Here is a 12691-nt window from a genome sequence, read left to right on the forward strand (position 1 = left end):
GTTCTGAGTTCGATCCCTGGTAGTGAGAAAAAAAAAAAACAACCTGAAAGTTCTTTGGTATCATTTGATGCTCACAGTAAAGCTAGTATTTCTCCGTGCAGGAGTTGTCAAAAGGGGATTCTCATTCAACTCCATCCTGGAGCTTTATTTTATAAAAAGTCACATGCCTAGGCCCCACCCCTGATCTAATCATTTGGTCTCTATTTCCTTTATGTTCTACAAGTGATTACAATGTCTATCTTTCATTAATAATACTATTCCAGTGCATTTAAAAGATAATGGCAACTTCTAGTGTAGCAATTCTTCTTCAACATTAAAGTACGTACTTAATGTCTATTATATTATATAATGCTAAATGTGTCCAGACCTGCTTTTAGCCTATAGGTACCTGATAACAGCTTTACACCCAAGGCTGGCAAAAGAAAAAGATACCAAGAGACTACTTAACATATTTCTTTTAAGTCCCTTTAAGATACTCTCCCCCACACTGTCACTTAACTATATTTACCCAAGGAGCTGAGGTCAAACATTGTTATCTTATGCTTACATTTGTTCCTTCATCTGGACCTAATGTTTAGTAAAAATCTTACTTATTGGGGGGAAAAAAACCTCACAATATCTACTGCAAAAGACTGCTAAAGATTGTCTCATTTACTTGAACACACAGAGGCTTCCCATATTTCATTTAGAGTTGGTTTTCTTTTCAACAAAGGAAATTAGTCATAACACTTGGGGAGATGACATAGAACTGAGTAAAAAAGAAAAAAAAAAGAGAGTAAGGTGCTCTACTTCCTTTTCCCAACTAAGGAGGACTCTCCCAAACCACTGATAGGAAGCCTTGTCACTCAAATCTTAGGCAAAGCTATCAAAGAAAGGAAGATGAGGAACGTTCACAATAACAATACAAAGTCCCAAAGTTGGCAATTTTCTGTTAGTTTTTCAATAAGCATACTATTAGTTTGAAGCCTTTCATTTAGGCAGAAAATAATTGCAGAACCCTTCAAAGCTCAATGATAAAACTTGCTGCAAAGGTTTTTAAATTCTCAGCCTATCGAGTCAAGTCTCAAGAGAAAGTATGAACGCCCTAGAACTCTTCCAAACCCCGCCACTTTATCAATAAAAACTGACAGACTGTCAGGCTGATTTCATTTCTGTCATTCTCAAAACATTCTACCTCTGCGATTTTAGAAGGGGAAAAAATCTGTTTTGCAAGATGAAACGAGTTCTGAAAATGCAGCCACACAACAATATGTTTTAACATCTCTGAACTAGACCCTTAAAAATGGTCAAGACGGCAAATTTATGTTATGGGGATTTTACTCACAATTTTTAAAAAACTTATCTCACCTAATTGACCTTTTACTTTCTGAACCTTAGGGCCATGCCAGAAGCTTCAGGGTCAATTAACCAATCCATCTTGGCTTTTTTGTTAGATCACTTTTTAATCTCTAGTACTAATTTTAGTCTTTTGAGTTTGCTTCTAAGAGATACAAATTCCTGTTCTCTCAGTGTCAGACATTAAATTAATTGTGAGTTGGGGTTCATTTCCAATAAATATAGCACAGGATTATGTTCCTAAAGCCCTTGCTGCCCACTCACAGAGTTAAATAAATAACTGAATCTGAGTTTACCACTGTGGGTTACCTGTGTATCGGAGGAAGCCGATATCAGTCAGGGAAGGGACTGCCGCAGTCTGTCCTTGTGCATGCCTGGCTGTCTCGTGCTCCTCACTCACACATAGGACAGCTGAAAGGTCTCCAAAATCTATATAAATCTGAGATTATAACTTCTGAGCTATTTGTTTCAAGAGAACTATGACATGCTGTAGCCTCTTTGTCCTGTATTATTTTTACGAGTGCACTTTTGTGTATCTTGACCTGAGAATAATCAGCTGCCACATACACATACTCTTTAATACATCTCAGTGACAGATTTCTTCTTTATGAAAAAAAATCAATATCCATTTTAACATGAAGTAATACTTTGAAAAGTTAGCAGAATCAGCTTCAATAGGATTGCTGCATAATTCCTCAAAGCTTAATAGGACAAGTGTTCAACTAATTGTTTCTGGTGTGGTAATATCCAAAACCCATTATTATTTTTTATTGGCTCTATTTTGGAAGAAATACAACTCAAAATAATAATAATAAGCCATTACATTATGGTGTGCTCCAATGTCAAACTCTTGAAAGAAATGCAGCATTTGGAAATGAAGCCAGCACCTTTGGATCTTACTACAACATCAACAGTCAGGCCCAAAGCCTGTTTAGAGCAATGCAGCAAATCTTTTATTTACACAGCTGTTTGGCTCCTTTGGCTCTGGGGAAACAGAAGGTAAGAAAGTAAAGGACTATTTTACTCACTATTACAAACATACTTGTCATCTGTTACACATGTGCACTCTTTGGGTTATTATACCAGCCAAAAGGGAAAGCACAGACATTAATGAGATAGCTCAAAAAGATACACTTATAATTATCTCTCCTGTTTCATATACTACTCAGAATAATTCTAAAATCTCTGCTAAGGGCACCATTTCACAGAACACAGAAAAAACCATAAAGCAAACTCTTGTTCAAGATATAATTTAGATATTCTATGTTCCTCATACAGTATTTTCTTAGATTGAATCAAGCATCTCAAATATCACAGATTAGATCTAAAAATAACCCCTCCTCCAAATGAAAAACTTTCCTGAAAGTTTGAATTTGACTATTATGCCATAAAGCAGCATAATTTGCTTTTAAGAAGGATGTATACATAACTTTCCAAGAACGGGACAGAAGTAAATCTCAATTCTTTTCCATATTCACCATTTAGACATAAGAAAGAATTATAATAAATCTTACAAGATGGGTGAGTAAGAGAGTAGTTAATGCTTTAGCGAGTGAGCCATGCTAAAAACCTACTAACTCAGCGAGACACAGGAAATGTCCCTCTTTTAAACACCACAAAAATGTCTGTGGATTTCTTTAATAGGAAAGTTGATAAAACATAAAAATAGCTTGCATTATCCTAGGTAATTGGGATGAAAGACTTAAACTTCCAGAGTGGGCCCTAAAAATTATGTTTACATATATAAATGTCAAGTGTTTCTGTACCTGTTCATTATGAATTGTTAGGACTCAAACCAAAAAAATGATACATATAAGGTATTAATATTTTAAATACATTTTACACTCCAAAGACAGAAAGAACTATAACTGGGTGAAAGGATTTTAAATTTTCTATCCATTTTTAAATTAAATTAATTATACTGGTTCAGTAATTTTTTTTAAAAAAGCTTGAATAAAGGTGAGGCACAAATTTAGGATGAAAATAATTCATTATGTAAGTGGAAGGTCTCCTGTTAGTAAAAAAAAAAAAGGTTATAAATAAGGTAAGACAACTACCATATCGCATAACGATTTAGCTCAGATACATACACAAAACATCAAAATGAAAAGATTCACATCTTCTATCTACATAAACATTTCACTCCTTGTTTCCTTATTTCTATTGGCTAACTTCTTGCCTGGTTAGTTGTAATCTGGCAAGATTGCCCTCCAGCAACACAACACTCCAATATATCTAGGTTTTAGAACTAATTATCTAGGTTTTAGAACTAATACGAATCAGAACTTTTACAGTGCTGTTTGACAGGTTCAAGTGCAGGAATTTAAAAGAAATGCCAAGGAAAGCAACAAAAATTTCATCTGATACTAAAGCGCTGATTCTAGAAGTAACTTTGAGGGGAAGCTTTATTTTGCTATAAAACTTTAATCAAAGTTTCTTTCAATATGGAAAAAAAGGTTAAAAAAATACATTACTAAATTCTGGCTTTAAAAATTAATCCATGCTCTTATAAAGTGATGATACCACTTTTGTAATATTTTGGAAAATAAAAATTATTCCTTACGACTGTTCATACAACGACCAGGACTGGCCGAAAACACAAAGGTGAATACTAGAGGCTCTGTCACTTAGATGAGAGAAAAGGTCTATAGGAGGAGGACAGAAAATAACCCTTTGCTGACACTAAGTAGATAGACAAAAAATTTCTACAGAAGTAGAGCTCAGGAGGAGCACAACAATCGCCAGAGGCAATCCAAGGGCTCCCAGGGCAGGAGGAACAATGTCTCCGGCAAGCTCCGGATAATGGTGTCGGTGTCCGGTCGACCCTAGGCTTCCAGTGACTCAGTTTGGTGGCCGAGCTCATGCCGGGAACACCTTTTCCTGGAAAAACTGGTTTCTTCACGTGCAAACGTACACACCTCTCCCAGGCAGAGGCAGAGCGACCCCCGATCGTGGGAGAGGAGGGACGCCCCGAGGTCACTGCCGTCGAGGTTCACCTGGCGGCCTGCGGAGGGAGGTCCTGAGGTCGCGCAGCGCTCCGAGGCGGGAAGGCAGAGGCTACCGGCTCGCCCGCCCCGGGGAGGAGAGCTGCCGAGCGCCCGAGCTGGCAGCGCTAGCGCCAAACTTCCCAGACACTCACCGGCGGCAGAAGTCATAATTCCAAGCGCGGCTCGCTTCCCCGCCGGCGCCCTCAATCCGTGCTCCAGTCCCAGTCCATTGTCTCCGGAGACGCAGACGGCTCCAGCGAGCGACCCGGCGGCTCTCCGGGGCGCCAGCCGCCCCGAACCGCAGACGGGCGAGCGAGAGCGCCGCCCCACCACGCTCGAGCAGAAAGCCAAGCCAGAGTCGTGCCCGAGCAGCGCTCACCGCGACTCCGCCGGCGCGTACTCCTCAAGAGTTCCACAAAACTCAGGGCTCCACACGCCCCCTGCTAGAAGCAGCCGTAAAAGGCAGACAAAAGCCGCTGCTTTCTCCAATCGGAAAGCTGAAGCTTCTTCTTAGTCCCGCCCCTCACCGCCCACACGCCCATCCTCTGCTCCAATAAGGCGGCCGAGAAAGGGGGCGTGAGCCGCGAAGCTTGCCGGGAACTGTAGTTGTCAGGACCCGCGGGACGGGGAGAGGCGTATGCCTGGGTGCCGCCTGTTCTCTTGCCTTCATTTCCCATCGTGCTGAGGTGGGTGGCATGGCGGAGAAGGATGACACCGGAGTTTGACGAAGAGGTGGTTTTTGAGGTAAGGGGAAAATGGCGGTGGGCGTGGATGCCTTTGTTTGAGAAAGACCACAAGGAAAGCGAGGAGGCCAGGCGGGCGCGGAGCGAAGAATTGGCTGACGCGCTCCTGCGGGTCTGAGCCACCGAGCCCCGCGATTTCGGGGCCTAGCTGTGGCCGCAGCCTGACAGGTGGAGCCGGGGATGCCCTGGCGGCAACCGGCCTCTGCCCCAAGCCCTCCCAGAGCCCGGTCGGGGCCGGCTGTCCGTGGTTGGGCACGAGCCGTGTCTGTTCCCGCCCGGGTTGGAGGCGCCGCGGGGAGCACCCCGCCTGGCTAGGGCGGGGCCCCGACTGCCAGCCCGACGCCCGGCGACTGCTTCACCTCCCCCTCTGCTCCGCGGTCTTTTGCGGGTCAGATCTGGTAGCCGCGGGTCACCATGTGCGGTCCAGGCGTGGCCCTCGGAAGGCAGGTAGCAGGTGCCAGGGTTCCAGCGCCGCGTCAAGTCTCTGGGCGTGGGACCTGCGGTGGGCGGAGAGGGCCAGGGCAATTCAGCATCGAGGTTCCATTCTTTTGTCCTGTGCTGTTGCGCTAGGTGTAGCCAGTTCTGCTGAATCGAGGCTCTGGATGTGAATGCTTTTGTATAGCACTATTTTAAGACGTTCTCTGCCATTTTGAATGAAAAAAAAAAATCAGGCGAGTGTTTTGTGTGCCATTTTTCGATCAGACACGGGTCAAAACTCACAGCCCTGTAGCTATGTGATGCATAGGTATGCTTTATTTTCGTGCATCCAACTGGGTTTTGAGAAAATTGTTTTAAAACTGAATGCATGGAAGTAGTCCAGGTCATACAACAAGAGAGCGAGGCACTAACGGTGCAAAATGTTAAATGTTGAAATAGGTACCAACTACCATTGCGTTAATTTGGAAGCAGCTGCCTGTTCTCGCCTACCTCCAAGAGCTACCCCCAGTAAATGGTAGCATAGGTGAATTTTGAACTGTGAATCAGATTAGAAAGACAGAAAAATGTATTATAAGGAAAGAGCGCTGAAGATGGGAGGTGTGAAAGTGCCTGGCTTGCATTTTTTAGGGCCTCCAGGATGGTGGGTCGCTATGTAAAGTGGTTCAATGTGGCTATAAATTTAACTGGAAAATGTGACCATTCTACTGTAATGAAGAGAGGCTGGGTGTGGGTTCACTCTGAAGGCTGAGGCCAGAATTTTGGAAATGAGAGAGGAAATGATGAAATAATGACTTGGGCAGGCATTTCTAAGGTAAAACTGAGGAAATGGCAGATTGAATGTGGGAGTTGAAGGAGACAGAAATCTAGGTTGCTTAGATTTCTAGAGTAAGGGAAACTGGGTGGCTGTATTTTATTTTTACACTATTGTAAAATTTTTCTGAATGTAATGGTAATAAATGCTCAAAAACATTTTATTGTGGAAAGTAAAACAAAAATTATCTATTGTCTCACCATCCAAAAATGGCCATTGTTAACAGTATGCTATGTGTTCTTACAGACTTTCTATTCAAATGTATGTTTATGTGTGTGATACTTTTTAACACAAAACATACACCACATAGAATTTTGTATGGATTTTTCACTTAAATATGTCATAAATATTTCCTTATTCATTATTCTTTGAAAACATTAAGAATATAATATCCCACGACCCATATGTACCATAGCCATTTTATATATAGATTTTCTCAAAATGCCATTGTAATCAACATTGATACAAATTCATCTTTAACTACAATTCAGAAAAATTTCTAGAAACTAGTGGGTCAAAGAACAGGACATTTTGGGCACGGGATGTAGCCCAGTGGCACTGCACCTGCCTGGCAAGGGGGAGGTCCCGAGTTCAATCTCCAGGAAAAAAAAAACAAAAGTGAGAACACGACCTTTTAAAAAGATTTATTCAGAAAGGTTATACCAGTTCCCATTTCTATTAGGAACAAGGGTATGTTAGTCTCACCAAATTCTCATCAATAACTTTTTTTGGTTTTTTTGGTACTGGTGGTTGAACTCTTAGCCTTCTCACTGAGCTACATCCTCAGCCTTCTTTTCATTTTTTATTTTGAAACAAGGGCCTTGCTAACTTGCCCAAGCTGGGCTTGAATTTGGGATATTCCTGCCCCAGCCTCCTAGAATGAGAGAATTACAGGCATGGACCCCTATGCTCGGCTCATCAACAACTCTATTAGTGTCCTTTAATCTTTTGCTAACTTGATAGGCAAAAATAGCATTCCATTGTTTTAATTTACATTTTCTGCATTTATACATTTATTTTCTTTGTTTGAGCATTTCTTTATTTGGGGGTCCATTTTCCATTGGATGCCAGCTTTTGTTCTGTTTTTGGTGCTGGGGGTCGAATCCAGGGTCTGACATGCTAAGAATGTGCTGTACCTCTGAGCTACACTCCCACCCTACCTTCTTTTTTTTTTGTACCTGGGATCAAACTCGGGACCTTGCCCTTGCAAGGCAGGCGGTGGAACCGCTGAGCTAAATCCTGGCCCCAGCCTGCCTTCTTAATCACAGATTTATGTGAGTTCTTCATATATGACTAAACCTTTATCATACCTGTAAAAAAAAATTTCCACTTTGCTGTTTACTTACTGTCATACATATTTTTATTGCAGCATCATATACATAAGGAGTGTGCACTGATCATAAGTGTGCACAGTGGTGTGTGCTCACATGTTGAGCACACCAATGTAACTAGCATCCAGATCAACAAACAGAAAATCAGAGCACAACCACAGGCTCCCTCCTGCTGCTTTTCAGTTGCTCCTTCTCACCCCAAAGGTGACCCCTGTTAACTCACCTAGATTAGTTTATCTATTTGTTTTGTTTACACTCTGTGCAATTCCATTTATGTTCTTTTGTGCCTGGCTTTTATTTTTCTCTCTCTCTGGATTTATTTAGGAGATTTATCTATATTGCTATGCGAGCATTTTTATTTTAGCAAAACATTGAGAGAGAGACAGAAAGAGAACGTATCTTCCCAGATCACATACCCAGTGACCACCTCTTCCACTAGGCCCCACCTCCTGACACCACATCAGTCCACCAGTAGGTATATCACCCCATGATCCAACAAATTCTATAGATTAATTTTGACATCTTTACAATATCAGATCTTCTAATCCATGAACATTTATTGTTCACCTTAATTATCTGTGTGTGTGTGTGCTACACACTGAACTCAGGGCCTTGCACAGGCGAAGCGTATGTGCTGCCACCTCACTACAGCCCTTCCCACCATTGCTCACCTTCTAAATGAGCCGAACAGCTCCCCTCTCTTTGCGTGGTCTGGGACTGGTTTCACACAGTGAGAATGGTCTCTGTCTTGAGGGTACAGCTAAATTGGTCCTTAAAAGGATCTAGGCCTTGGGGAGTGGATGTTGTGTGTTTCTTTTATAGTTATTGCTCAGTTACCATTTTCTATTTTGATAATTTTCTTATTCTGAAAGGCAGTTTAGTATAAAGGTCTGGGCTCTGGAATGGACGGCCTATGACATCCTAGATCAGCCATTTCTTAGTGAGTATGATTTTGAGCAAATTGCTTGTCTAAGCTTCAATTTTCTCAATATTAAAGATAACAAAACCTATCTCATAGAGTAGTTTTATTAAATTATTTAATATAAGTAAATTACTTACATAAATACCTGACATGTTATAAGCATTCAGTAAATATTGCCTGTTAAATTTTTCCTACAAGTTGCTCTATATATAGATTGTCAAAATTATTGGTATAATGTGTTCTTAGTATGTTTTTTGTTTGCTTGTTTTTGTGGTACTGGGGATTAAACCCAAGACTTATAGTGGACTGCATCCCCAGCCCCTTTTTTGAGACAGAGCCTATCTAAATTGCCCAGGTGATACTGGAACTTGTCATCCTCCTGCCTCAGCCTCCCAAGTGCTGGGATTATAGGCATGCCCCACTGTCCCCAGCTTCTTAGTAATTTCTTAAGTTTTATTCGTATTTATAACCTTAATGAGATCTTGTTTGTTCATGCCTTCTCTGTTTGTCTTGCGTAGATTTGTAAGAGTTTAACTCACTAGATAGACTTTTCTAAGAACTAGTTACTAGTTTTGTTTGACCAGCTCAATTGTGCTTTTTTGTTTTAAAATTTTTTCCTAAGATATTATTTAGAATTGTTTGGAGTGCTGATTTGGTATTCACGAAGTTCCTCAGGTATTCTTTGTCATGAAAGTCTCTTATTTCTCCATGGATTTTAAAAGATAGTTTTGCAGGATGCATCAACCTGGGTTGCAGGTTGTTTTCTTTTAGGGCTTGAAATACGTCACTCCAAGCTCTTCTTGCCTTGAGGCTTTACATTGAGAAATCTGCTGTGATTCTGATGGGCTGTCCTTTGTGTGTAATTTGTTTCTTTTCTCTAACTGCTGGTAGCATTTTGTTCTTCCCTTGAGTTTCTGGAATATTGGCTGTTATATGCCTAGGTGTAGATTTTTTTGTGTTGTTTTAAAGTTTTTTAAATTTCTGCTTTTATCTATTTCATTTCTTCCTTGTGCTTGACTGCTTTTTCTCTACCTTCACTTAAATACTGAAAATAATATATAAGGATATAAATTTTCCTGCCTACTGCTTTGGCTGCAACTCATGAGTTTTATCTCATGGTTTTATAGTATCATTTTGATTTCCTTCTTAATCCATTGCTTCTTGAACACCTAGGTGTAGGAGTAAGACGTTGACCTTGTTATTGGTGAGATGTGCAGTTCTTCCTGGATGCTACAGATGCCATCACCTGTCTCCCTTGCCCTTTGGGTTCCATCCGGTTCCTTAGCTATCAGCCAGTTGGAAGGCCCAATCCGAGGGAAGAGGGAGCCCCAGAGAGATCTGAGTATTTTCCCTTTACTTCCCTCCCACAGGAACTCCCTGTGTGGCTCCTCTGGGGATGCTTCAGTGCTGCTTACAATTTTCTAATTGGTCATTTTCATAAAACTCTTCAGACCTGAAAGCTTTTGTGCACAATGTTTCTTTGCCAAATACTGCTTGACTAGTCAGCTAATCCAATGTATTTCAAGTTTGGCTACCAGGGATGGAACTCTGGGACCTTGCGATTTCAAGGCAGGGGCCGGAACCACTGAGCTAAATCCCTGGCCCTCAAGTTTAGCTAAATCAGCTCTATTTCTAGATACTACATACTATATCAACCATACACGCTAGTGCAGAAAACAGAGATTTGTCTAACTCCTATAAGCAGAAAGAGATTTAATACAGGGAAGTAGTAGTTATTGTTGGAAGGAGAAGATCATGTTCTGTCAAGGTTGTTATAATTCATGAAGTCAAGAATACATGGTCAGTGCCGCGCAAGCGCAGGGACCCAAGTTCGATCCCCAGTACCAAAAAAGAATACATGGTCATGAAGAAGAAAGAGGTCAAAGGAGCAAGAAATAGACCATGTTGCCCTTCCATCTCCTAAATCTCTACAGGTACACCTAAGTGGAGAAATCCTAATTTATATCTAGAATGCTAGGTTCGAGATAATTTGGGAAGCCAGGCATGGTGGCACACACACAACTGCTTGGGAGGCTGAAGCAGGAGAATCACAAGTTCAAGACCAGTTTGGGGAACTTAGTAAGACCCTGTGTCAAAATAGAATTTTAAGAAGGCTAGGAGTGTAGCTCAGTTGTAGAGTTCTTGCTTAGCATGCACAAGGCCCTGGCTTCACTCCCTACAACCACCAAAACAAAAGAGAGAAAGAGAACTTGGGAAATGTCAAATCTAGCTTACCTGCCCCTGCAGTACCAGAGGGCAACTGGAAGGAAGATGGTATGGATACTGAATGAGTCAGTTCGCCAGAGCTGTCATAAGGCCTAGCCATTCCTCCTCTAAGGAAATTTGCAGTATTTTTGACATATTTGGTGTAATAATGTTATTTTAATTTTTTTTAAGAGTCAGAAATCAGACTCATTTGTGTCTTGGTACTTACCCAGAGAGTCACAGGCCACATTAAAATTAAGGTATTTTTCAGTACTGGGTATTGAACCCAGGGCCTTACTCACTGAGCTACATCTCCAGCCCCCTTTTTTTGGAGACCTGGTCTTGTTAAGTTGCCCAGGCCAGGCTCAAACATGCAACCCTGCCTCAGCCTCCAAGGGTGCTGGGAGTACAGTACAGGATGCTCCACCACACCTAGTTTAAAAAATTTTAAATCAAACTTTTGGGAAGTATTCCAACAACATGCCTTCTTTTAAAATTCTTGAGGTATCTTGTCTTTTGTTGTTGTTAGTGGTGGTGGTGGTGTTGCCGGGGATCAAACTCAGGACCTCACGCTTTCGAGGCAGGCGTAGTGGCACTGAGCTAAATCCCTGACCAAGGTATCTTGCTCTAATTTTCATTTCTTGGATTATTAGTGAAATTACCCTCTTTTCTTATATTTTTGCTCATTGGGGTTTCTGGATCCAGAGGTTAGGATTGATCATCGTAGTCTGAGCAGAGTAGGTGTGCACTAAAAGATGGCTTGGAGAGGGGATACGTAAAAGAGGGGGAGAGGGAGGTTCCCAGCCCAATTTCAGCCCTTGCCCTAGGATCTGACCACCTGCATCTCATCAGGCCTGGATTATCAGTGTACCTTCAAGCTTAATTCATTATGTTGGAGTGTGATTCCACCTTCTCTCAAGATTGTTTCTTTGAGACAGTCTTGTTCCATCGGCTAGGCTGGCCTCGAACTCTCAATCCTCCTGCCTCAGCTTCCTGAGTCTTAGGATTACAGGCGTGCGCCACCACGCCAAGCTAAGACATCAGTCTTGGGTCTCTCTCTGGCTAAACAGCAGCAAAAGGTTTAGAAAATGATGGGCAGTCACCGTGTCTAACATGAGTGTAAGCAAAGTCAATACAAAATAACAGGATTATTGTCTTATTTTTATTGTAATCATTAATTAAGATGTTTGGAGAGCTAGAGTTCTCTGATCACCTTAGAAACAAAGTTCTGATGTTATGCTCAACTATCAGGTGTTTTTCATTTATAAATTGTAGAAACTTGAAGGCATTCATTCTCTCTTGAACACTGCTACTCCCACAGGAGAAAGTACCTAGAATAGACTTAGAATAGACTTTTGTCTTTGCATTATCTGTTGTTTATCTAAACCGAGTCTTTCTCACAGGAACAGTGCTGTTCTCAGGAACCTTTTCTGTTCTCTTCAACTCTCAGTCCTTGGTATTCTTTGCAGTTGAACTCTGCTGACAAAGATTTTTGCTGGTGGTTTGAATTCATTTTCCCTCTTTCTTTTTTCTTGACTGAAAAAAGATAATTTTTGCCCCTTCTGTCATGATCTCTTTCCCTTCTACTGCCCTCCTGGTTGTCTTAAGTTGTTAAATTTATTTATTTATTTATTTATTTTGGTACCAGGGATCGAACTCAGGTCCTCACGCTTGCGCAGCAGGGGGTGAAACTACTGAGCTAAATCCCCGGCCCTTAAGTTGTTAAATTTAACCCTTTATCAGCTCTGTGTTCGGTTTTGGTGCACTTTTTTTTGCCAATAGCATTAAATCAATTAAATGAAAGGAAATGACAAAGCCTTCTGTATTTAAAATACTGTTTTAAAAATCCCTCCCTTGCTCAAATGATTCTCTTTTCTTTGTCTTTCCAGTTATACATCTCTAAAGAATGCTAAGGCATT

At 41.4% G+C, this 12691-nt stretch overlaps 2 protein-coding genes across 10 annotated transcripts in view; one reads left to right on the plus strand and one right to left on the minus strand.

Annotated features, from left to right (window-relative positions):
* Positions 1-4764, minus strand: part of Fgd6 (FYVE, RhoGEF and PH domain containing 6) — a 97184-nt gene extending 92420 nt beyond the window's left edge. For 2 of the 4 annotated variants that reach the window (XR_015443542.1, XR_002395009.2), the window contains exon 1: positions 4475-4764. Coding sequence is in view for 2 of the 4 variants with exons in the window: in XM_004844932.4 (XP_004844989.1) it covers positions 4475-4490 (16 nt within the window). In the remaining 2 variants the exon portion in view is untranslated. The remainder of the gene's footprint in view (positions 1-4474) is intronic. The other 2 variants (XM_004844932.4, XM_004844931.4) reach the window with 1 other exon arrangement.
* A 144-nt stretch (positions 4765-4908) lies between these two features.
* Vezt (vezatin, adherens junctions transmembrane protein) overlaps positions 4909-12691 on the plus strand; it is a 60831-nt gene continuing 53048 nt past the window's right edge. For all 6 annotated transcript variants that reach the window (XM_021258456.2, XM_004844925.3, XM_004844927.3 and 3 more), the window contains exon 1: positions 4909-5066. In XM_021258456.2, the coding sequence (XP_021114115.2) occupies positions 5031-5066 (36 nt within the window). In that variant the 5' untranslated portion in view covers positions 4909-5030. The remainder of the gene's footprint in view (positions 5067-12691) is intronic.

This window comes from Heterocephalus glaber, unplaced genomic scaffold (assembly GCF_053883595.1).
Source record: "Heterocephalus glaber isolate CG9 unplaced genomic scaffold, H.glaber_assembly_v1.0 deba00001572, whole genome shotgun sequence".
Classification (NCBI taxonomy): Eukaryota; Metazoa; Chordata; class Mammalia; order Rodentia; family Bathyergidae; genus Heterocephalus; species Heterocephalus glaber.